This window comes from Lagenorhynchus albirostris, chromosome 4, assembly GCF_949774975.1.
Source record: "Lagenorhynchus albirostris chromosome 4, mLagAlb1.1, whole genome shotgun sequence".
NCBI classification, from domain to species: Eukaryota; Metazoa; Chordata; class Mammalia; order Artiodactyla; family Delphinidae; genus Lagenorhynchus; species Lagenorhynchus albirostris.
Window position 1 is genome coordinate 40630824 of NC_083098.1, and position 26276 is coordinate 40657099.

Here is a 26276-nt window from a genome sequence, read left to right on the forward strand (position 1 = left end):
TTGCGAAGCACAGGCTCTAGGCACGTAGGCTTCAGTAGTTGCAGCACACAGGCTCAGTAGTTGTGGCTCACGGTCTCTAGAGCACAGGCTCAGTAGTTGTGGCACACGGGCTTAGTTGCTCCACAGCACGTGGGATCTTCCCGGACCAGGGCTCAAACCTGTGTCCCCTGCATTGGCAGGCAGATTCCTAACGACTGCGCCACCAAGGAAGTCCCGATAAGCTGGACCTGTGATGGGCTTCTGAAGTGGGGGTCAGCGAGCTTACAGAACTGAGCCTGCAACCTCTGGGCTCTGATGCAAACTCCAGATAGATAGTGACAGAACTGAGTAAAGTTATAGGACACTCAGGGGTCGCAGAGTTTCTAGATGTGTGGAAAATCCACACGTCTGGTGTCACAAGCCAAGTAGTGTTGTAGTAGAATACTGAGAGCAAACGCGAACAGAAGGAAGTGTGTGTTTTCCTTTACAAATATAAAACGAAATTTCCCAGGGCCTTGATCCCTCTGTCTACAACTGAACAGGCTGTGAGCTACTTTTGTAAATTTATTAAGGACCACCCCGTTGCCACCACCACGGGAGACAAGATATCACAGAATCACTGCTGAGGTTTTAAAGAAAGGTGCTGAAAGACTAACCCAATTCCCTAGAATACTAAAATTCAAATGAGAGACTTGCCCATAGTCAGTCAGTAAGTGATTAAATGGGATAATACATGTAAAGTGCCTGTAACCGTGCCTGGCACAGAGCGCTATCCATTAGTTGGCTATGATTAACCCCTTCGATCAGATATTCTAGCTGCAGGCTCATAGCATCCCACACACTCGCTGCCTCTGGATTATACGAACTGCTTTGAATTGATAATCAAGTTTAAGGTTTTCACTTGTGTGATGCATGTCTGTTAACTCTGAGTACGATTTTAATGTACATTCTCGGATTTGGCCGCTTGGTGCCCTTTTAGCTTTAAAAAGGAAACACCGCAAATCAGTATTTTGGGTTCAGTAAGTTTTTCTCGGTGTTTTTTTTTTTTTCTCCTGTTACAACTGCTACGTATTTTGATAATAGGAACTCCTTTACCTGAAGAACTCCCTTACAGGTCAAGGTGACCGCAATCCTTCCCGTTTCACGTTACTCGAAAAGCTCCGACCAACCGGTCATCCTGCTGATGTCACTGCGCATGCCTGCCTGTGACAGGACGCTCGGGAATGACGTCAGGCCCCCGCGGGTCCGCGCTCTCCGGAGCGCCATGCTGGGCGCGTCAGGCACGGGGCTCGTGCGGGCCCTGCGGGCAGGGACGCAGGTGTGGCTGTGGGGCTCGCGCGGCCGCTCCCTCACCTTGCCGCACGCGGCCCGTGGGCTACACGCGGGAGACTGGCGGCCCTCAGCCGGGCGGGGACCGCTCGAGCGGCGGCCGAGCCTGCCTGCGGCGGCGATCGTGAACTCGGCGCCCCGCCCTCTGCAGCCCTACCTGCGCCTCATGAGATTGGACAAGCCCATAGGTGAGTGTGGACGGATGTGGCGGTCCGGGGGCTGCGGGCGCAGTGGAAGTGAAGCCCGAAAGCCGGGGCTTGGCCGCCAGGTGCCGAATACCGTCAAGACACCCGAACAGGGCTATCTCCGAGGTAACCGGCCGGCTGTCAAGCCTCTCTGAATCCTGAGCACGTGAGCTGGGCAAAAAATTCGCTCATTCCACAGTCCGTGTTTAAGTAGTGAATCGAGCAGAAATTCCGTACCCGTATCTCTGCATTTGCGCAGATTTACAGTGTGGAAACACTTCTACGTTCATTATATTTCATCCTTCCCATAATCCCAGAGCAAGTAATTGAGACGATAAAGACGCTGAGGAAATTAAGGCTCTTTGGCAGAGCCAGACCAGATGATGCTGAGTTTTTTTTAGCTCTTTGCCCTGCACCATCCGTCACACAAAGATTTAATTCATTTGGATGCTGCAGGTACAGCATTTATGGACTACTTATCAGCTCACAGTCGCCTCCTAAGGGAGGATTTTGCTGAACTTCCTATTTAAATTCACCTTTATCCTCAGTCTCTCTTTACCCCCCATTTTTCTTCATAGCATTCGCCACTAGCCGTATGCATTTATTGGTTGATACACTTCTCCAGTACAGTATAAGCTCCACTTATATGGGACTTTTATATCTAGTGTCTAGAACAGCCTAGCGGTAGTATTGAATGAATTAAGTCCTACAGCATTGCGTAGCCTTAGGGCTAGAAAGAGCTATGGAAACTTTGTACTTTCAAAGAACTCCCAGTCTAGTTTAAAAAGAGTATTGTGTGAGTTGGAGAAGATTCGGTTAATAGTATTATGTATATTAAGAAGATACAAGCCTGCTTGCTTTGGTTCTAAATAAGGTGACTGCAGGATTTTCAGACAACTTATGAATAGTACTATCAGAATTCATTCAGCAAACATTTTTTGAGCCCTTACTGTATGCCAGGAACAATAAATTGACAGTAGTAGAATTCCAGGTTCAATACTTCTTTACTTAAATTCTTCTTTTGTGGGGTAATTTTATGTTTATTGTTTTATTTTGTTAAATTTTGATCTTGTTAAAAAGTGGGTTTCGTTGTTTTTCAGAAAGGATTACAACTTCCTACAACCATGTCACAAACTACATTATTTCAGGAGGTTTCAGCAGGTAGCACTTTTTCCACTAAATTGGTGGTATAACTGGTTTTACCACGTTTATGGCTGAAACTGCATTTATGTTTTCTTTTTTTTTTTTTTTTTTTTTTTTTTAGTATGTGGGCCTCTCACTGCTGTGGCCTCTCCCATTGCGGAGCACAGGCTCCGGACGCGCAGGCTCAGCGGCCATGGCTCACGGGCCCAGCCGCTCCGCGGCATGTGGGATCTTCCCGGACCGGGCATGAACCTGTGTCCCCTGCATCGGCAGGCAGACTCTCAACCACTGCGCCACCAGGGAAGCCCACATTTATGTTTTCTTGAAGACAATGTGTAATTAGTGAATGAATCTTAGCCTCAGTTTACACAAGCTCTTTGGTCTGCCCATCACCTCTCAGAATGCTTACTCACTTTATAATCTCCCAGAGAGTTTTTACTTTTTCTATAATAAGTATATCTTTCTGAAACCTATTGTATCCTCCCACCTCTGCATCTTTCTTCATGGGAGAGAACAGAATGAAAGTGTCATAGGGGAGACAAAAAATGTTGGTGAGAATCAGGAGGGCAAAAGAACAATAAGAACTCATGGGTGTTTAGAGCTTTAGGTATCCAGAGTGATAGCCTGGAGCCAAACTGCTTGGATTTGAATTCCAGCTCTGCCATGTTTTTGCCTGTGTGACCTTGGACAAATTACTGTCTCTATGCTTCAGTTTCTGTGTTTGTTAAATGGGTATAATAGAAGTTGTGCCTATCTCATAGGTTTGTTGTGAGAATCAAAACTATTGTAGGACAGCCCCTGGCACAGAGTAAGCACTATGAATTTGTTATTGTTTTCATTATCACCATTATTAATATTGTCATAACAACTCTAAGAGGTAGATGATGTTCTTTCCCCTCTTTTGTAGATGAGGAGCGCTGAGGCTTCAAGTTTAATATACTTTAGTGTCTAGTGTCACTTACTAGGAGCAGACATTGAACCTTCACTGCAGGAACCCTCCTCATCTATAGGGGTGCCCTGCAGATTCCTATCAGTGAATATGGTACCTAAAATGCAGACTTACATTTGACTTACAGCCAAGGAAATTTTGACACTGACACAAAATGCTATAGGTGGTTACACATCTTTCTCTAGAATTCTTTTTTAAATGGTGCCTTCATTTCTACTTGTACCAGGAAAATGCCTGTGAAGTAGTGATCTTTTTTTTCTGTCAGGGCAGGATCAGCTAGCTACTCCTCTGTCCCTCTGAGCTATACTGATAGGTCCAGGGAAAAGGAAGTGGTTAAACCCATTGTGTTTTAACCTCTTCGTGCATCTGTTTCCTCATCTGTAAAATAGGAATAATAATAGTGCCTACTTTATAAGGGTGTCTTTGAGGATTAAATGAGTTTGTATATATAAAGCATTTAGAACACTGCTTGACATTTCACAAACATTTAGAAAATAGCATTGTTGTTATTGTTTTAGATGGGACACACTGAATATGAGTCTGCCCAGGACAACCTGAATTCAGGTCTAGACTGGTCATTTCTGATTTTTAGCCTCTCCTTGCCTTGCCTTTTCTGTGTGTTTAAGCCCCTTTTGGAAAAGACTTCCTGAGTTTTTCCTACTCCATCCCCCGTTAACTTGAGTGGCATTGTTTTATGCCTTTATAGCATCGTGTACTTGCCCTGTTGTTGAATTGATCTATTTCAGTGTTATTTATTTAACCGTGTTTCTTCCTTTTGCTTTATAAGCTGTGTGAAGGCAGAAATCAGCCCTCACTTAGTCACCATTGTATTCCCAGTTCCTGGAACAACTCTGGTACAAAATATGTGCTTTATAAATATTTGCAAATGAATAAAGCTTAAATTTAATGAAGCTTAAACATAATCATAATGACTTTGTCATTTGACCATTTTTGTACAGGATAGATTTTTCTTTAGCCAAATGTCCTATTTATTCCACTTTTTTGAGGAGGAAGAAATTATCCTCTACCCTTCTAAGTTAAGTCTAAGAATTAAGTTGACATGAGACAGATTAATAGGAAAAAATCAAACAAAAATTTAATAGCATGTGTGGGTGAGAGAGACCCAGGAAGACTGAGTAACTCACCAAAATGGCCAAAATACCCTCACCTTAAATATCTTCAGCTAAAGACACAGCAGGATATTGGGGGTAGTGGTTTGGGAATTAAAAGGGGAGGAAGGTAATTCACTGGAGATAGAAAAGTAAATGTTTGGTAAACGGTCGTCTCTGGTCTCTAGGCCCTATCAAGTTTCCCCACCACACCTAGCCCATATTTTTGGCAGATATCTGATGATAGGTCTACTCTGGTAACATTCTTGAAAATGTTCTTGAATCTTCTGTTTCTTAAAAATAATTGGCCTAAATTAATCCTCATGCCAAAGGGACACATTTGTGGGGTGGCACTCTTATATTGCTAAAATACACTCTTATATTACGAATAGAAAAGAAAAGCTCAGAATTTATCTAATAGGTACAATATCCAAACATTTGTTGAAAGATTTTCTTTTGAAAATAGGATATCTACTACAGGTCATGTGTGAAGGCTCCTATCCCTACAATTTATTTGGTTTTAGCTTAATTTCATCTAGTTTATGGGCTGAGTACCAAGAACTAATCCCATTTGTGCATGTAGTAGCAAAATATTTAAAAAAAACCAATAGGTTAATCCTTCTTTCCCCCCCAAACCATTTTATTATATTATATTAACAATAAAGAAAGTTTTATTAAAGTTTTTTGAGGAGGTAATACATGCAGATGATACAAAATTTAAAAAGGTATAAGGGTATAGAGTGAAAACTAAGTCTTCCACCCCTTTTTCCCAACCAACCAGTTTTCTTCCCCAAAGGCAACTCTCAGTATCAGTTTCTAATGTTTCCTTCCTGACATAGTTTATGAACATACATTCAAATGTATGTATTTGTTTTATATGTGTATGCATGTGCGTATACACACACACACACACACACACACACACACGTATAGGAAAACTCTTCAGCTTACCCTCCATAGGAACTGGAACATTTGCAACCTCATCAGACATATATGACTATCCAGCTCCCCAGAGTATGTTGTCAGCCTTTGGGTTGTGCCAGTCTGCTAGGTGGAAAATGTTATCTCAATGTAATTTTCATGTGTATTTATCAAAGTTGAGTATCTTTTCATTGGTATAAGAGCCATTTGTATTTTCTATTATGTTTTTTGTCCATTTTTCGATCAGGCTTTTGATCTGTCTTCAGTTTCTGGGAACCCTATATATTAGGGAGAATAGTCCTCTGTTATATGAGTTGCAAGCTTATTTTCCCAGTTTTGTCATGTGTTTTTGACTTTGTATTCCTTACTTCTTTTGGATACAGCATTTCAAACAAATGAAAACAGCTAACTTAATTTGTACTTTTTTTGTCTTTTTATTTTGCTTAGGAACCTGGCTACTGTACCTGCCATGTACTTGGAGCATTGGTCTGGCAGCTGAACCAGGTTGTTTTCCAGATTGGTACATGTTATCCCTCTTTGGCACTGGAGCTGTTCTGATGCGTGGAGCAGGCTGTACTATTAATGACATGTGGGACCAGGACTACGATAAAAAGGTAGATTCGTCCCAGAAGGGAACAGAGAGGCTCCTCTCAATTCTGCAGAGTAAGATGGTGGCATCACTTTTGAATGCCACATAAAGCAACAGGATCATTTAGCGTCCTCACTGAAATCCAGCGTAAGAAGTGCCAGTATCAGTTGAATAGCTGGTGTTGCAAAGTGCGGTGTGCTTCCTTTCTCAACAGAGGAGCGGCCATGGGGGCAAGGTGTGTACATCATTTTTACAAAACGAATTAGAATTTGAAAGGCCAGAGAAAGGATGTTGGGAGTGAAGGTGAAAATTCCATTCTGAACCTTTGGGTGTCTAAAAGAACTGTCATCCCTTCCTTTGAGATATACGTTGGAGCCATAACTATTCGTATGTAAATCAGATCTTAATTTAAATGAATCAAGGCAGCCCTATTAGCATTTGCTATAATTATTTCTTTTAAAAACATAATTTTATTTTTTTCTCCTTAGAAAAATAATACATGTTTATTCTGAAAAATTCAGACAGTACAAAAATAGAAAGGATAGAAAATGCAAGTCTTCCTTATCACCTCCCCCAAGCCCCCAGAAAAAACTTCATTTAAAGTTTGATACATCATATGTCTCTAGATTATTTTCTATGCATGTTCTAATGCATGTGTGTAATTATTTCTTTGTTCTTCAATAGACCATTATTTTCTCAAGGGAATGGTCTGTCTTGTTTGCCTTTTATTCCAGCAGACATACTATAACAAGTATAAAATCATTAAATGCTTGAGTAAATAATCAAGTAAACGTTCAATTTATAAGAAATCCAGGGTGAATTATGTGAAGTAAATAATCATGTGACACTCACATAAAGTGAATAATCTTCCCTGGTTTGCCTTTCATATAAGTCTTAGTTTTCCTTAAGCAAAGCACACCCATAATGATTTTTAGCTTATAGAACAGTGTCACATTAATAATTTTTAAATTCAAAAACATTTATTGAATACCTACTATCTATGAGACACAGTGACAGGTTCTAGGATTGTGTGGATGAAAGACAACATTGCTGACTTCAGTTTAGTAGCTATCAAGAGATGGTGTCCACAGGGCACTTACTGCAGACCACCTACCTTACCTTAGCATAATGCAGGGGGTTAGAGAGAAGTTTTGATGGGGTGAGGTGGGGTAAGGTGACTTTGGAACTATGACAGACTAAGATGGCAAAAAAAGCCTGGACAGGAGGGTGAAGGTCACTCTAGGCAGAGGAAACAGCAGACACAGAGGCATGGCTGTGAGATAAAATATATTATGCTTGACAACTGCAACTATGTGGTTTGTGTGTGGCTGGAGGGTAGGATAGTGGCAGAGTGGCAGGTGATGCATGTTAAGGCATCTCTATGTCTCGCTGACCATTGGGATGCTTTGATCTATGCCAGGAGATGCGTACTTTCTTGTTTTGGGGGTTTGCACATCCTGGTCAGTTTTTCATCTGCATAACCATATTAATGAGGCTTCTGGCCAGTATCACTTCAAAATAACTATTGAACACATTTAGAGCAGCCTAATGTCAAAATCCTGGTTGTGATATTGTACTGTAAAGTTTTGCAAGATGTTACCCTTGGGGAAAACTAAATAAAGGATACATAGGATCTCTATATTTCTTATAATACAGAGATTTTTTTTAAAAAAATTGCATGTGAATCTACAATTATCTCAAAAGAAGTTTAATTAAAAAATAACATAGGACTTCCCTGGTGGCGCACTGGTTGAGAGTCCGCCTGCCGATGCAGGGGACGCGGGTTCGTGCCCCGGTCCGGGAGGATCCCGCATGCCACGGAGGGGCTGGGCCCGTGAGCCATGGCCGCTGAGCCTGCGCGTCCGGAGCCCGTGCTCCACAACGGGAGAAGCCACAGCGGTGAGAGGCCCGCGTACCGCAAAAAAAAAATAATAATAAAAAAAAATAACATAATCAAACCAACCAACATTTTCTACTTTTTTAATTAACGAAATAGAGCCATTTTAGTTTTGTCTTAAGTGATTTTTATACTCACTAGATAAAAGGGAACTGATTAGATATCTTACATCTCCCCCATGCCATTTTTCTCTGATTAGAGGAATCTACAGTCTGTGGTGACATACAACAAAGCACTTAAATGAGTATTGTATAGCTATGGTTTTGCTAACATGAATTTTAAAATGTTGTGAGCATCTCTTTTACAGAATGGGTTAAAAACCTTGGTCAAATTGTAATGCTTACCTTACATTTTCTTAAAGACAGTATGTTTATGGCTGAGGGTTTTGCTTAATATGTTAGATGACTAAGTAAATTGCTAATACATTAAGTGGTAAGTGAATTGCTATTAGGTTATTTGGGTTAACTGTGTTTTGTTGATGATGTATGTAATCTGCTAGTCATGCGATAAACATTAGGTCCAATAAACATTGAAATAATATCAATGCACAGGTATTAATGATTTGGTTTTGTAAGCTGTGAGCATTCTAGTTTCATAAAAGCCACATAGAATATGTTTTTTGATCATCATATTGCATCGTTCTTTTTCTTTTGATGGAGTGCTTGTTTTTCACCTCTCGAGTTTAGCCAGGCAATTACCATTGTACTGGAGGGGCAGTGTAATTTTGTGGTTAGTACTGTGGTTGGTGGGACTGGACTGACTGTGCTACCTTAGTATCTGTGACCTTGGAAAGTTACTGAGCCACTCTGCCTCAGTTTCCTAAAACTTAGAAATGGCAAGAACTTGTGAGTGGCTAAAAGAGAGTTGTTACAAGGATTCAATGATGCGATGCATATATAGCTCTTAGATTATTAGCATTCAAATACTGGCAGGAATAATCATAATATCCTAAATCAAATACAAGAACATAAATATTATTCCCACTTGAAGCTACAGGGACCAAATCAAGGATGAGATATCCAGTTCTGGCACTAAGCAAGATGAGTCATTACAGTTTTTGACAAACTGTTTTATTGCACAGTGAAGCATGCTATAAATTGGGTCAGCAAATTTCTTCTGTAAAGGACCAGATAGTAAATATTTTAGGCTTTGTGGGCCACACAGTCTTTGTTGCAACTACTGCACTCTGTTACAGCGTGAAAGCAGCCACATACAATATGTAAAAAAATGGGTGTGTCTCTTTCAATAAAATTTTATTTGTGGACACTGAAATTTGAATTTCTTATTTTCATGTGGCACAATACATTACTATTTCTTTGTTTATTTTCAACCACCAAAAAAAGTAAAAACCATTGTTAGCTCATGGTTCCAACCAAAAACAGACAGAAAGCTGGATTTGGCTCACAGGCCATAGTTTGCTAAACCCTTGCTATAAATCATACAAAAATATGTTATATTAATTATAGTTAACATTTATTGCATCAGGCATTGCATTCACTCTGTAAGGTACGTGCTATTATTACGTCTCCCTCTCTTTCTGTTTTTCCTTAAATAGGTAAATAACCTAAGCCTGAGGGAGGTCAAGTAACTTGCCAGAATTCACACAGCCAATAAGTGATGGAATTGAATTCAAATGCTAGGCTCTCTAATCCCAGATCCTGAGTTCTTAACTTCCAGCAATGCTGAAAATTTTGGTTATGCTCTTTATTTGTGGTTGAATTTAGAATAATCACATTTCATGATCTCTTGGAAGGAAAAGAACAATATATATTATTTGTTCACATAATTGCTCTACCTATATTCTTACAGTGAGTTTGCCCTTTATATATGGGTGCAGTTAATATAAGATTACAGCCCCATTCCTACGTAGACTGGCAAAAGCACTCCCACTTTCAAACTCAGATAATCTGTCTTCTTTCTTCATGTCTGATATCTGATTGCAGTGCTTCCCATACTCAAAGCATTTACATGATATCAGCCTTATCTAACATGCTCTGCACTTTCCTCTTTCCTGAGAATTCTTATTATTTTTGTCCCTCTTTGCTCCATGGAAATTGAACATATACTTGCTAAGCTGGATAGGTAAATAGTTAGATTACGAAATTGCTTTGTTTTGTTTGTTTGGAGATGGGGATAGGAGATGGAAAGAAAGAGGAATGAATGGTGGGAATTTTTAGTTCTTTTCAATGCTATTTTAAATAGAAGTTTTGATTCATGGTAGTACTTCCAATGTTCACCTTTTATTCATATTTCTGCCTTAGTATGTACCATGGGCCAGTCTCTTGAGTAAATGTTTAAGTAAATGATTGAGCTATTCCCCGATGCTAAGGTATCTGTTTTTATGTTGTTAAGGTTACAAGAACAGCAAGTCGCCCAATAGCTGCTGGAGACATTTCAACTTTTCAATCCTTTGTTTTTCTTGGGGGACAGCTGACCTTGGCACTGGGTGTTCTTCTGTGTCTGAATTACTACAGGTACAGTATATGTGTTTTTTCATAATCATGTAAAAAATCTTTCCTTTGACGTAGAAGTACATATAAAATAAAATAGAAATATCTGTATTACAAAGTTGTTTATTACCTAATCAAGCATCTGTAAAGTTAGCAATGTAAGTAAGTCACCACACAATGTAAAGTCAAGAATGCTTTCAGCCAAAGGAATGAAGAGATCAGTGTTTCGTTTTTTCTGCACCACCTCCAGTACTTGCACTATGTGTTCCCTAAAGGACTCAAGACATTTTCCTAGGTTTTCTAGGTGCATGCGTGGGAGTGTGTGTATATACCCATTTGTATAATTTTATTTATCCTGGTAGTATCTCTGAAGCGTTAGAGGCAGAAGTGATTATGCTTACTTTGCAAAAAGAGGAACTGGGTCTTTCCCAGAGTCGTATTCCTAATCAATGACAGAAGAAAAAAGAACTCATTCTTATACTTCTTAAACAGAGACAAAATTAGACATTTGTATACCAGATGGCTGCTTACATAGTGCTTCAATAAGACAAAAAAGAGTTCAGCAAATAAGCGTATTTTATAGAGACTAGACTTAATTGTATATCTTGTTCTGATAGCTTCAGTCAAGTGAAAACACTTTGAAAGGTTATTCCTGGAGGGGTAGTGTTAAGTGAGCTGTGAGCTTCCTAAAAACATCTTATCTGACTGTCATCCTTTCATAGGTACTTTGTGACCTTATCCTCTTCTAGAGAAGTAACCCCTTGTGCATATAGGGAGGGATATCTTGACTCTAATTCTCTGTTAGGACATCTCAGTTTACTAGCTATCTTAATGTTTGAAAGCAACATTTAGGCAGCAGCACATGGGGAGTATTATGTTGGATACTGGGGCCAGATGCCTTAGGTTTGCTTCCTGGCCCTGCTACTGACTAGCTGTATAACAATTGGCAAATTACTTTCTCTCTTTGACTTTAGTTTTTTCATCTGCAAAAAAACAAGTAGAATAAAACTACCTGCCTCGTAAGGTTGTGGTGAAGGTTATAATGAATTAACATATATAGAGCAGTTAAAACAGTCCTAATACGTGAAAGCAATATATGTGTTAGCTATTCTTATTTTGTTTCATTGTTTGTAACACTTAAGATATTTTCTAATCACCCTTTATGTTAATTAAAGTCCAGGAATAAACGTCTAGGAAGAGAATTTTACAAAAAATACAATTTAGATAAATCATTTCCTCATTAGTGTTGCTATTATTGCCTTATTTACCGTTTTTTTTTTTTTTTTTTTTGGCGATACGAGGGCCTTTCACTGTTGTGGCCTCTCCTGTTGCGGAGCATGGGCTCCGGATGCGCAGGCTCAGTGGCCATGACTCACGGGCCCAGCCACACCGCGGCATGTGGGATCCTCCCGGACCAGGGCACGAACCCATGTCCCCTGCATCGGCAGGCGGACTCTCAACCACTGCGCCACCAGGGAAGCTCCTTATTTACCGATTTTTAAGAGATGGTGATACTAATCTTTTTCATGTTTTTTCTTGATTTCAGTATAGCTCTTGGAGCAGCATCCCTACTTCTTGTCATCACCTACCCGCTAATGAAGAGAATTACATACTGGCCTCAATTAGCCTTGGGTGAGCTTGAAATAACTATAAGTATTTCCTTCAATACCCTCAAGCTATACTTTTATATATAATATCAATCAATGCATGTGTGTGTGTGGGGTGTGTGTGTGTGTGTGTGTGTGTGTGTGTGTGTGTGTGTGTGTGTGATGTGGCAGAGATAAAATGTTAAGTCAGTCATGAAATTTTCCAAACCAGGAATAGATTTTCATGTTTTAATGGAGGGCAATTAGCCATTTTTATTGGCTAAAAAATCTTGGACATCTGCTAAGATATCATCATTATTATTTTCTGAAATGCTCTTAAAAATCTAGGTATGTCATGAAGAAAGAAAATTAGCCCCTTGACTTCACCACTCTCTTTAGGTAGTTGATCTAGATGCCCTGAAGATTTTGGGGATTGGAATAGAAAGCACTCTGAGGCAGGAGAACAAGAGTTGAAGTGTGTGATAGCTTAGCTCCCTTTCTGGGAAGCCTTCCTTAAACTTACCAGAAGAAAGTTAGCCAGTCCTTCCTGGGCTCCCTTAGCACTCTAATGTGACACTTACTCGTTTCAACAGCACTAATTCAACAGGAAGATATTGAGAGCCTACCCTCTCTTCCCATTAATAAATTGTAAACACCTAGAAGATAAAGCATTCTTTATATATGGATGGTGCAGCATCTAACATGGTGCTTGGCACATCACAGGTATTCAATAAATATTTGTTGGCAGATAGAGGAAGATAGGTAGGTAAGTCGAAACCTATTGCAAAAATATCTACTCCTAGACTTTTCTGTTCTATTCCTAGAATAGAGTATTAAGAAAACTAGTATTTTTACTTTAAATATTTATTGAAACCCTGACTTTTACTTTGTGCCAGGAATCACACCAGGTACTAGGAAAATAAACATGACTGAAACACATTCATCATCTTGAAGGAGCAAGTCCCTCAGATACCTCAAAGTCAGTGGGTCCCAAACATCTCAGAAACCCTTTTTCTCCTCCTCATTGCCTGTTTCCACTTAGAATCCCTCCTCCTCAGTTGATGAAGTACCTCTCTTCTGTGGCCCCACAGAGCATGCATGTCAGTGTACCTGAGGGACTTGCAGGTGGAGATGTCTAGCAGGCAATTCAGTATCTAGTCTGAAGCTGAGGGAAGTGATTAGGCTTACACATAGATATTTAGGAGTTGTCAGCATGTGGAGTTTGTTTACAGTCCTCAGAGAGGGTGGACTTGAAGAACAAGTGTTCCTGTCTAACTCTTGTTTCTGTAACTTAAAGGGGAAATAGAGCAATAATGGAAAAAACACAGGAGTTTGACTCAGATAGGTCTAAGTTCAAACTCTAGCATCTAATACTATTTATCATTGGTGCCAGTCGTCATACTAGGTAGGATAAATGTTGTTCTCATGAAACCTCCTATTTATCAGGGAGATATTATTCTTTCTGTTAGCTCTGTTATTTTAATTGTTATTTAACCTTTCTGGTTCTGTTTTCCTTTTTTGTAAAATGTAGCTAATAACTACCACATGAGAGACTTGAGAAGATTTAAGGGAGAAAACAGCATACACAGAGCCTAATACATAGAAGCATTTAATACATGCTGATGCCTCTCTCCTTCCCTTTGGAATTCTAAAGTACATTTAGACTTTTCTCCTCTTTCTGTTTCACTAATTATAGGATTGACTTTTAATTGGGGAGCATTACTTGGATGGTCTGCTGTCAAGGGCTCCTGTGATCCATCTGTTTGCCTTCCTCTTTATTTTTCTGGAATTATGTGGACTCTAATATACGATACTATCTATGCTCATCAGGTAAAGAAATATTCTTTTTCATAACTTTGGCTTAACTGTTATTATTTTTTAAGAACTTTAAAAATAAGTACTAAATTAAAGGGAAAGTTTTTTTTCTTTAGGCTTTAAAAAAAAATTGAAGTAACATTATATGTGTCATGTGTACAACATTATATTTCGACTTCTGTATACACTACAGCATACTCAGCATCAAAAGTTTAGTTTCCATCCATCACCATACCATTGACCCCCTTTACCCATTTTGCCCTCCCCCTTCCCCTTTCCCCTCTGGTTACCACTAATCTATTCTGTGTATCTATGTGTTAGTTTTATTTTGTTTGTTCGTTTATTTCTCTCTTTCTTTTAATATTCCACACATAAGTGAAATCATAGTGGTATTTGTCTTTTACTGTCTGACTTACTTTACTTAGCATAATACCCTCAAGATCCATCTATGTTGTTGCAGTTGGCAAGATTTTATCTTCTTATGGCTGAGTAGTATTCCACTGTATGTATATACCACATGTTTATCCATCCATCTGTTGATGGGCACTCACATTGTTTCCATATCTTGGTTTGTAAATAACACTGCGGTGAACATTGGGGTACATATATATCTTTTTGAATTAGTGTCTTTGTTTTCTTCAGGTAAATATCCAGAAGTGGAATAGCTGGACCATATGGTAGTTCTATTCTTAACTTTTTGAGGAATCTCCTTACTGTTTTTCCGTATTTATATTCCCACCAACAGTGCACAAGGGCTCCTCTTTCTCCACATCCTTGTCAACACTAGTTATATTCCTGTCTTTTAGATAGCCATTCTAACAAGCATGAGATGATATCTCATCGTGGTTTTGGTTCGCATTTCCCTATTAATTAGTGATGTTGAACATCTTTTCACGTGCCTATTGGCCATCTGTATGTCTTCCTTAGAAAATTTCTTCAGGGCATTCTATTCATATCCTCTGCCCATTTTTTAATTGGGTTATTTGTTTTTTGGTTGATGAGTTCTTTATATATTCTGGATATTAACACCTTACCGGATATATGATTTGCCAGTATCTTCTCCCATGTGGTAGATTGTCTTTTCATTTTATTGATGGTTTCCTTTGCTGTGCAGAAGCTTTTTAGTTTGTTGTAGGCTCATTTATTTATTTCTGCTTTTGTTTCCCTTACCTGCGGAGACATATCCAGAAAGATATTGCTAAGACTGATGTCAGGGAGTGTACTGCCTGTCTTCTTCTGGGAATTTTGTGGTTTCAAGTCTTACATTCAAGTCTTTAATCCTTTTTTTGTGTGTGTGTGGTACACGGGCCTCTCACTGCTGTGGCCTCTCCCGTTGCGGACCACAGGCTCCGGACGCGCAGGCCCAGCGACCATGGCCCATGGGCCCAGCTGCTCTGCGGCACGTGGGATCCTCCCGGACCGGGGCACAAACCTGCGTCCCCTGCATCGGCAGGCGGACTCCCAACCACTGCGCCACCAGGGAAGCCCCTTTAATCCATTTTGAGTTAATTTTTATGTATGGTATAAGATAGTGGTCTAGTTTCATTTTTTGCATGTGGCTGTCCAGTTTTCCCAGCACCGTTTGTTGAAGAGACTGTCCTTTTTCCATTTTATGTTCTTTGCTCCTTTGTTGTAAATTAATTGTTCATATATGGGTGGGCTTATTTCTGGGCTCTCAATTCTGTTTCCAATGATCTGTGTGTGTCTGTTTTTCTGCCAATACCATGCTGTTTTGATAACGATAGCTTTGTAGTATAATTTGAAATCAGGAAGTATGATACCTCCAGCTTTGTTGTTTTTTCTCAAGATTGCTTTGGCTTTTCAGGGTCTTTTGTGGTTCCATACAAATTTTAGGATTTTTTTGTTCTATTCCTGTGAAAAATGTTGTTGGTATTTTGATAGGGATTGTATTGAATCTGTAGATTGCTTTAGGCAGTATGGATATTTTAATAATTTTAATTCTTCAAGTCCATGAGCACGGAATATCTTTCCATTTGTCTTCTTCATTTCTTTTAACAATGTCTCATAGTTTTCAGAGTACAGGTCTTTCACCTCCATGGTTAAATTTATTCCTAGGTATTTTGCTGTTGTTGTTGTGATTGTAAATGAGATTATTTTCTTAATTTCTCTCTCCTTGAGCTCACTTTTAGTATATAGAAACACAACAGATTTTTGTATATTGATCTTGTACCCTACAGCTTTACTGTATGTGTTTATAATTTCTAATAGGTTTTTGGTGGCCACTTTAGGGTTTTCTGTATATAAAACCATGTCACCTGCAAATAGTGATTGTTTTTCTTCTTCCTTTACAATTTGGGTGTCTTTTATTTCTTTTTCTTGCCTAATTGCTCTAGCTGAGAATTCCAATACTATGTTGAATGAAAGTGGCAAGAGTGGGCATCCTCATCTTGTTTCTGATCTTAGAAGGACAGCTTTCAGTTTTTCACCATTGAGTATGTTTGCTTTGGGTTTGTCATATATGGCCTTTATTATGTTGAGGTACATTCCCTCTGTACCCACTTTGCATGCAGCCTCTGATGTCACATGACTGTGATTACAACATTATATGGAAATGCTTACAAATAAAGTTGCTGGAGGAGACCAGTCAGCCAGATGTGAGTGTATCATCAGGACCTAGCTCTACTTAAACAGGAAGGATTTGATGGGAGAGGCAAGGAATAAACTGAGCCAGAAGTGAAATCTGAATGGATGTGGTTAGGTGGCAAGTGAGCATTTTTCCACATGTGTGATTTTAGCAAGATTGAAACTAAAATGTATAGGAAATTATTGAGATTTGAAAACTCTGAAGTAAAGAAGAGCTATGTGAAGAATTAGAGTCTGACTTCTAATTTATTAGTAAAAGCATAGTTGAAAGTCAATATAGGGTCGTAAAAGTACGATGATATGTAGAAATAGGTCTGGAAGATAATTTTAGCAGTAACATTTAACTTTGATTTGGCCTGCACATTCATTTTTGATCAACTGTTTCTGAGTTACTGTCATGTTCTTTAAAAGACAGTTTCTCCTGGAATTAGATGGTAGTGATGGTTGCACAACCTTGTGAATATACTAAAACCACTGAATTACATACTTCAAAATGGTAAACTTTATGATATGTGAATTAAATCTCAGTAAAATCCAGGCAATTTCTTACTACTTTCTCATGTTAGGACAAGAGAGATGATGCTCTGATCGGGCTTAAGTCCACGGCACTGCTGTTCCGTGAAGATACCAAGCAGTGGCTCAGTGGCTTCACTGTGGCGATGCTGGGGGCACTGAGCCTGGTGGGAGTGAACATTGGTCAAACTGTGCCCTACTACACTGCTCTGGCTGCTGTAGGGGCCCATCTGGCTCACCAGGTTTGATCTTTTCCATATCTTTCCCTCTTTTTTCTTTGGTGTAAATTATAAAAATTATTTAAACAGGGCTTCCCTGGTGGCGCAGTGGTTGACAGTCCGCCTGCCGAGGCAGGGGACACGGGTTCGTGCCCCGGTCCAGGAAGATCCCACATGCCGCGGAGCAGCTGGGCCCGTGAGCCATGGCCGCTGAGCCTGCGCGTCCGGAGCCTGTGCTCTGCAATGGGAGAGGCCCGCATACCGCAAAAAAAAAAAAAAAACCACTCCCCCCCCAAAAAGAAAACTATTTAAACAAAATGCCCTCTGTGTTTACCAAGCAAGTTAATTCCTTAAACAACTATTTGGCTTGTACTGCCTTGAACTGCCCTTTCCCTGCCCCAATATGTCATATAAGAAAGCTAGCTGTATTATTTTAGAGAAATAATGTAAACCTAAACCTAGATATTTTTTTCCTTCTAATTTTCCTAGAATTATTTCTGATGTGTGTCTAGAGAAATTTGAGCAATGTCTTAAGGTTGTGGGTTGAGTTGAATTACTCTGAAAGCAAACTGGTCAACACAACTGTATTGTTTAAATGTGGGCATCTATTGATGGTTAGCAAACTAATCATTCATATGTTTGAGTCACACTGGCACAGGGACCAAGGCAAGATAAGACACAAAATGGGAAGATGTCAGAGTTCTGCCTACACAGTAGGAAACTGCCAGGATGTTCACCCAGCACCTCAGCCCCACTTGTTTATATGGCAGGTCTACATCACTGACTTCTGTAAAATGAATAAACTAAGTAGAATTTAATTAAATAGGTTGCTTGTAAATGGACTGTATTTTTGCATCAGTATTACTGTTATTTTCTTTGGACAAAATCAAGAAGATGCTAGTAAGCCTGTATTTAGATGATCTATTTTATACAGATCGGTGCATGTGTAAGCAGGACTTGCATAACATGGTATGAAGGAAACTAAAATCTGATGTCCATAAAGTAAACCACATACTATATCACCTTCATTGTTTTCCTCACCAGGAAAGCTAAAAGGTTTGAATTAGTGATTCTCCACATTTCACCATTTTCCTCTTCAGAATTTCTCAGTATCTCCTTTTGGTCATTAGTCAGCTCCACAGGAGTTGTTATCATCAGTTGATTGTCTGGTTAGGATAATGGATGGTTAGCAATATTTAAGCGCCTGGATATTAGCAGAGGAAGGCAAAAATTATGGGGATAATCACAAATATAGGAAATATTTGGAACCCACTTTATATTCTGAATTGCCTTTGTGGTCCTCTGCCTTGTCCTTGACACGGTACTTTAAGATGGACATAGTCTTCTAGTATTTGGAGAAAGGAAATCATGATAATTTTAAGCCTGCAGGTCACATAATAAAGAATAGTTGAGGGCTTCCGATGCTTAAGTCCAGGGAAGCGTAAAATAGGGACATGAGACTTTCTCAATATATTTGCAGGACAACTGTGGAGAAAAGAGAGTATGTTTGGTCGCTACCTGCAGATCTAGGATTTTAGGTGCCCTTCTCTATGTGGGGATGGGAGGGAGATTTTAACATGTATGGGGGTATTTTGGGGTATCATAAATAGACTGGGGAGGGACCACTACAGGCATTTAGTGAGCGAGGGCCAGGTACATTAAATATCTCTTGATGCAGTAGACAGCCCTGCACGGTAGAGAGTTGTCCTGCCCAAATGTAACTTGTTCCTCTGCTGAGAAACATTGCTCTGAAGAATAGAGCTAAACTGGAGGGTAGGAGTTATAGAGAGCAGATTTTAGATCAATCAGTTTAAGGAAGAACTTTCAAAATAGAATTAAAAATAGCATGCGTTGCCTCTCAGAGTGTTCGTGCACCCGTCAAGTGCAGGTTTTTAGCTTAGATGATATCCATTGAGAGATATGGTAGATTTTTTCTGCGTTGGAAAACAATCTGGGGTACATTAAAGGCTTCCCATTGCTTAAAATTCTATAACAAAGTGCTGTTATCTTCTTCATATTGATGTGTTTATTTGTGATGCCTAGAAGTCCATACTGCGTTCTAACATGGCATGTATTCTTTTCTTATAGATTTACACTCTGGACATCCACAGACCTGAGGATTGTTGGGATAAATTCACCTCCAACCGAACAATAGGACTAATAATTTTTTTAGGAATTGTCCTTGGGAATTTGTGGAAAGAAAAGGAGACAGATAAAACAAAGAAAAATATAGATAATAGAGTAGAAAATTAGCAAATCAAGTTTATCTGGGGATTTTTAAAACAAACTTTTACAAAATACTCTCAGGTCTTATTACCACATAACTAGATTTGAATAACAGTCTTACAATATGTTAATGAATTACAAACCAGTAGATGAAGTTGTAGAGCATTTTTGCCTGGATTTTAGTTCAACTATGTACTAGTCAAATTCTTCCCCATCACAGAAACCAGGAACTCTTCAGGATTTGCGATCACCTGGAGTATTTAAGTTATAATTCTCATCTGCAGTTACAGGAATTATATGAGTTTTGGCACTTTAGAAGAAAACTTGATGTGTGTCTCATCTAAATGACTGTCTTTGTAGGAAAATGGACTCTCTTTTTAGGGCAAAATAAAAGCTGCTACAGGAAGTTGAGGCTTATTGTTCTTTGCGTTGACCTTTACTTACTGCCAAAAGCTGTAATTCAGGAAACCGTTCTGTTTTTTATATTTTAGGAGAATTTAAATCAGTAAATAAAATTTTTTACCTGTTGTACCTGTACATACTGCTGTTTGTTACCAACCCTGACATTTATTTGAGAGGTCTCTGTATACAACCATAGTGACCAGAATGGGCAGACAGTCACTAATGATGATTTTAATTTCTATTTATTTATTTTTTATCTCAGGTGATTGTAATTGATAGGATAGCGGTATGTTGGCTAGGTGTAGTAACTGTTTTTTCCTTACCCCCTTCAGAATATTCTCAACACAGCAGCCACAATGATTTTCTTAAAACCTCTATAAGGTCATGTCATTCTTCTTCTCAGAACCCTCCAGGATCTTCCCAGGTCACTCAGTACAAGCTAAAAGTCTTGTCACCTGCTAGGCCCACCATGATCTGGCCTTGTCTGTGGCTCCTCCACTCACACCCCTCTGCAGCCCTGCTGGCCTCCACACTGCGCCTCAACAGGCTGGACAGACTCAACCGAGGGCCTTTACATGTACAATTTCCTTTGCCTACAGTGCTCTCCTTGAATTATGTCTTAGTCCTTCACTGCAGGTCTTTTCCTAAATGTCACCTTCTCAAAGAGGCTTTTCTTAGCCATTGTTTCTAAAATTTCATTTACAGGGGCTTCCCTGGTGGTACAGTGGTTAGGAATCTGCCTGCCAATGCAGGGGACACGGATTCCAGCCCTGGTCCGGGAAGATCCCACATGCTGCGGGGCAACTAAGGCCGTGCACCACAACTACTGAGCCTGCGCTCTAGAGCCCACGAGCCACAACTACTGAAGCCCACGCGCCTAGAGCCTGTGCTCTGCAACAAGAGAAGCCACCGCAGTGAGAAGCCCGCACACCGTCACGAAGAGTAGCTCCCGCTCGCCGCAACTAGAGAAAGCCCACGCGCAGCAACGAAGACCCAATGCAGCCCAAAATAAATAAATTTTAAAAAATAAATAAAATATATTGAAAAAATTCATTTACAGATACTACCTACACTACCTATATTATTGGGTTTTTTTTTTCTCTTCACAACTTACAACTCTCAAGCTAAAATATGTCTTACTTGATTTAAGTGGCTGTCATGAACAGTGGGGTGTAGTGTGTTTACTGCTGCCCACAATGGAGATGGGTTATGGGCAGCAGTAAACACAAAATTGCTCAATGATGGTAGTGAGGATGATGTGATGCAGCTGACACAGAGCACTTACACATGCCAGGCACAGATAAATGAGCATAGGAAAATGTATTTAACTGCTTATTCGGCAAACACTAAACCACTGAGTGTGAGTGTTCAGACTTCAGACAGTAGTAGCAGCTGTAATTGTACTCTGCTATAGCAGCAATGAGTTGAAGAGGAGAAGAAATAGAAACTTTGTACCCTATTTTTAGGGAAATACATTTGGTCACTATTTTATCTAATCCTGACACTGTACCAGGATACATAAAATTTAAATCTTTGTTCATTTCTGTTTTCTTACAAATATCATCCAACCCCACCCCCCCGAAAAGATTTACTTAGCAAAATTTACACAATTTTTCTAGAAAATATAGTAATAATAAAAAATAGGGAGTTTAAACAGATGGGGGATATCTTCAACAATGAATGAAGTGAGAACCAGGAAAAAAAAATTGGGCTTAGAAAAGGGTTATGCCTCTTAAAAATATACCACTTCTCATAGCAGAAAAATGTTGATCTCTAAATGCCTTTTTTGCAGGTGTAAGGTCTGGAAGAATTTTGACCAGGATAAGTGGCAGAGGAGAAGATCCAAAAGGAATCTGTTTTTCCCTTATACAGCAGAAACCAACACAACATTGTAAAGCAATTATACTCCGATAAAGATATTAAAAAAAAATTATCTTGCTCTCAAAAAGCTGCTTAAGCTTAATTGAATTGTTTTAGTTCCTTTTCATTTCTCCCCGCCAGGTAGAAAGGCTGAGAAAGTAATATAAATGGGTAAGGGGCAGTTAAGGGGGAAAAACTGAAATAGATTATTTGCTTCTAAAATCACAGACTTTAAGCAATTCAGGGTTGGAAAGAAGTACATCCATCATCTGTCTGGTATCAGGGTTGTCTATCTCCTGTGTAGTCATGACGGGAATTATAACAAGACAAGTGAAACTACCACTCTTGTCTTGGGAAATTTGATCAATGGAGTGGGCCCTTGCCCTAGTTTTCTGCTGTAGAGTCACCGTGAGGTTGTAAAGAGCAAGGGTGTGAAAGAACTTTGTAAGCTGAACACTTACCTAATATAAGTTTATGGTGAGGGTGGAGGTGGGGTGGAAGCTATAGGAAATTTGGCTTGCTGTCTGAAAATTGCATCACAAGCGCTGCCTCTCCTGCTTCCTGAACTTTGCTGAATTGCTTTATACCTCTTGCAGGTTGTAAAGGCCTCCACAGTTAGGCCCTACCATTTTCCCCAAATCAAGATACACTCTCGCCCTTGGGCTGGTCTCTTCACTGTCAGCACTTCTGCTGTCAAGCTAGCAGCTGGTAGGATGACTAGGACCTGGCCTTCAGGGCAAACAGGCCTGTGTGAGAATTCTCCCTGTAATACTTGCCAGCGGGAGACCTCAGACCAGTGATGAACCTCCCTCACAGCCACCACCTCATCTGCCAAGCCTGAGCTGTTGTGAACATTAAACAGAGTTGGTATATGTTAAAGCCTGTGATGGGCTGAATTGTATTGCCCTGAAATCCATATAGTGAAGTCCTAGCCCCCAGTAACTCAGAATGTAACCATATTTGGTGATAAGGTCTTTAAAGAGGTTATTAAGTTAAAATGAGGTCATTAGGGTGCGCCCTAAACCATTACATGTCCTTACAAGAGGAAATTTGGACACACAAAGAGACACTTGTACACAGAGAGATGACTGTGTGAATGCACAGGGAGAATATTGCCATCTACAAGCCAAGGAAAGAGGCTTCAGAAGAAACCAACCCTTCCAACACCTTGATCTCAGAATTCTGGCCTACAGAACTGTGAGAATATGAATGTGTTTTTTAACCACTCTGTCTGTGGTGTTTTGTTATGGCAGCCCAAGCAAACTTAATATGAAGCTGTACTGTAGTACTGAACTGCGCAGAAAAGATACTGTACCAATGCAGTTTACTAGAGAAGTGCTCCCTTTTCCACCCCAACTCTGCTTTTTTGTCTCAAAGCACAAGTTTTAGCCCTTACAGTGTTCATAACAGTGGTAGGCTGAATACAACCTTCCAAAGATGTCCATGTCCTAATGCCAGAGCCAGCAAATATATTTCCTTATATGGAAAGGGGCTTTGCAGATGTAATTGAGAAGGACCTTGAGAAAGGGAGATTATCCTGGTTTATCTGGGTGGGTGCAGTGTAATCACAAAGATCTTTACAAGAGGGAGGAAAGAAGGTCAAAGTCCGTAGTAGCAGATGTGATGATAGAAGCAAGAGGTTAGAGTGAGGCAAGAAAGGGTTTGCAAGCCAAGAAACACAGGTGGCCTTTAGAAGCTGAAAAAGACAAGGACACAGATTCTCCCCTCTGAGCCCCTAGAGGGAACCAGCCCTGCTGACACCTTGACTTTAGCCCAGTGAGACTGAGTTTGGACTTCTGACCTCCAGAATTGCAAGATCATAAATTTGTGTGGTTTTAAGTCACTAAATTTGTGGTAATTTGTTGCAACATCAACAAGGAAACTAAAACAACTATTTGAGCTCTATTGAGCTGTCCTCTGAACCGCCAGAGCTCTTCATTGGCACCAGTAGAGCAGTGGTTAAGAATGCAAGTCCAGGTGACAGCTTGCCTGGGTTTGAATCTCTCTTTTAACACCTGCCAGTTACCTGATCTCCCTGTGGTTCTGTTTCTCAAATGGGGCTAATAATAGTACCCTTCTCGTGGATTTAAAAATGATCTGTCTCGGGCTTCCCTGGTGGCGCAGTGGTTGAGAGTCTGCCTGCCAATGCAGGGGACACAGGTTTGTACCCCGGTCCGGGAAGATCCCACATGCCGCGGAGCGGCTGGGCCCGTGAGCCATGGCCGCTGAGCCTGTGTGTCCGGAGCCTGTGCTCTGCAATGGGAGAGACCACGACAGTGAGAGGCCCGCATACAGAAAAAAAATAAAATAAAAAAAAAAGAATGAGTTTACGTCTCTGACATAACATAATAAATACTCAATGAATATTTTAAATAAATTCACTTGAAAACAAGAAAGTTTCTTTTGGCTGTGCAGCTTGTTCTTAGTTCTCTGACCAGGGATTGAACCCAGGCCCTCGGCAGTGAAAACACGGTGTCCTAACCACTGGACCGCCAGGGAATTCCTGAAAACAATAAAGTTTTTAACACAAATTAATTAATTACTAACTGAAAATTGTTAAGATCTCATGATGTGCAAAAGAAAGTAGGAAAAAGGTATGCAGTTTCATAATTTCTCCCCATCCCTGCCTTCGGGTTTCTGAGTGCCTCGGTTTTATTCCTGGCTGGTGTTTATTGTGTGTACAGGTAGGCCCTCCTTCAGAGTCAGATGTGAATGAAATTACACTAACAGGTGCGGATGTGCTCCAGCAGGAAGGAACAGCAAGTGTGAAGCCTGGAAATAGGGACAAACCAAGCAGATTCAAGGAACAACAAGGTCAGATTTCTTATTTATTTCCAGAGCCATGCTGCATTTTAACACATGGCGGTGAGGCTGCTGCTAGAAGGTGCAAACGGTGTCACCACTTTTGAAAAGAGTGTGGCAGTTTCTTAGAGTTAATTCTGCCTTTACCAATTGACCCAGCAATCCCATGCCTAGGCATTTACCCAAGAGAAAAGGGAGCAGGTTCACACAAAAACCTGCACATGAATGTTTACAGTAGCTCAATTTATAATCACATCAAACTGGAAAAAAACCCAAATGTCCTTCAACTGATAAAGGGTAAATAATCTGTGGCACATATATATGATGGAACACTACTCAGCAGTAAAAAGGAACAAATTACTGATCGAGGCAGCCACGTGCATGGGTCTCAAACGCATTATACCAAGTGAAAGAAACCAGACTCCAAAAGCAGGGTACTGTAGGATTCCATCTATATGATATCCTGGTAAAGGTAAAACTATGGGGATAGAAAACAAATCAGTTGTCGCTAGAAACTGGCAGTCAGGGGAGAGGTTGACTATAAAAAGGCACGAGGGAGTTTGGAGGAATGCTGGAACTGTTCTGTATCTTGATTGCAATGATTTTACACAATTGTATACATTTGTCAAAATGCAGAGAAATGTATATACACACAGAGATGAATTTTACTGTATGTTAATTATACCACTCACACACAAAAACTGAATGGAAGTCTTTTCATCAAGTTAAGGTGAAAACAGTCAAAATGCAATCACATTGTTGTTATGCTAATTAAACTAGAAGCTAAAATTTTATCCATCCACATATAGATTTATGCTCCGGAAGAACCACCCTTTTTCCAACACCTAGAGTCATTCATTTAATCATTATTTATCGTATACCTACTGTATGCTATGCACTGTTCTATGTTCTGAGGATACCTCAATGAACAAGATGTGTCCCTACCTTCCTAGAGCTTGCATTTAATACAGTATACCTACTGTATGCTATGCACTGTTCTATGTTCTGAGGATACCTCAATGAACAAGATGTGTCCCTACCTTCCTAGAGCTTGCATTTTAATAACAAATAAGTAAGTGAATAAATACATAGGTAAATAAATACATACACTATTTAAAATAATATAATTTGACATAGTGGTAAGTTGTAAAGAAAATAAAGCATGGTAAAGGGAAAGAGAGTTATGGGGCAAGGAGACTATTTTTTTTTCCTTTTGGCCACACAACACGGCATGTGGGATCTTAGTCCCCCGACCAGGGATTGAACCTGCACCCCCTGCATTGGAAGCATGGAATCTTAACCACTGGACCACCAGGGAAGTTCCCAGGAAGGAGACTATTTTTGATAGAGCACCAGGGAAGAAATTCTGAGTGGCAGTTGAACAGAGGCTTAAACGATGTGATGGAGGGACTGTGTAATATCTGTGGCAAGACTGTTCCAGGAAGAGGGAACAGCACGAATATCAACCTTGAAACAAGGATGAATCAAGCAGATACAAGGAGCAACCAGATTGCCGGATTTCTGGTCTTGTTTCCATAGTCCACTATCATGCCACATTATGAATTCAGATCACTTTAATTTATACCTATCAAAATTATAATATACTGGGGAAAGTTTAGTCTATTTATCCCAAAAAGATAACTGGAAGATACAATCATGCACAACTACTGTCAAAAAGTGGGAAGCAAAACAAGTGTGC

General features: G+C 39.9%; 1 protein-coding gene across 4 annotated transcripts; it reads left to right on the forward strand.

The window, feature by feature from the left end:
- The first annotated feature begins 1162 nt into the window (after positions 1–1162).
- COQ2 (coenzyme Q2, polyprenyltransferase) lies at positions 1163–20966 on the forward strand. Of its 4 annotated transcripts, none has more exons than XM_060147908.1 (8): positions 1240–1619; positions 6063–6229; positions 6419–6439; positions 10454–10575; positions 12098–12183; positions 13834–13967; positions 17123–17311; positions 19376–20966. In XM_060147908.1, the coding sequence occupies exons 1-8, from the start codon at positions 1244–1246 to the stop codon at positions 19538–19540; spliced, it is 1260 nt and encodes a 419-aa protein (XP_060003891.1). In that variant the 5' UTR covers positions 1240–1243; the 3' UTR covers positions 19541–20966. The 4 variants fall into 4 exon arrangements, with proteins under 4 accessions (XP_060003890.1, XP_060003891.1, XP_060003892.1 ...); XM_060147909.1 differs by having other exon boundaries at positions 1240–1496; XM_060147907.1 differs by lacking the exon at positions 6419–6439 and having other exon boundaries at positions 1163–1619.
- The last annotated feature ends 5310 nt before the right edge of the window (positions 20967–26276 follow it).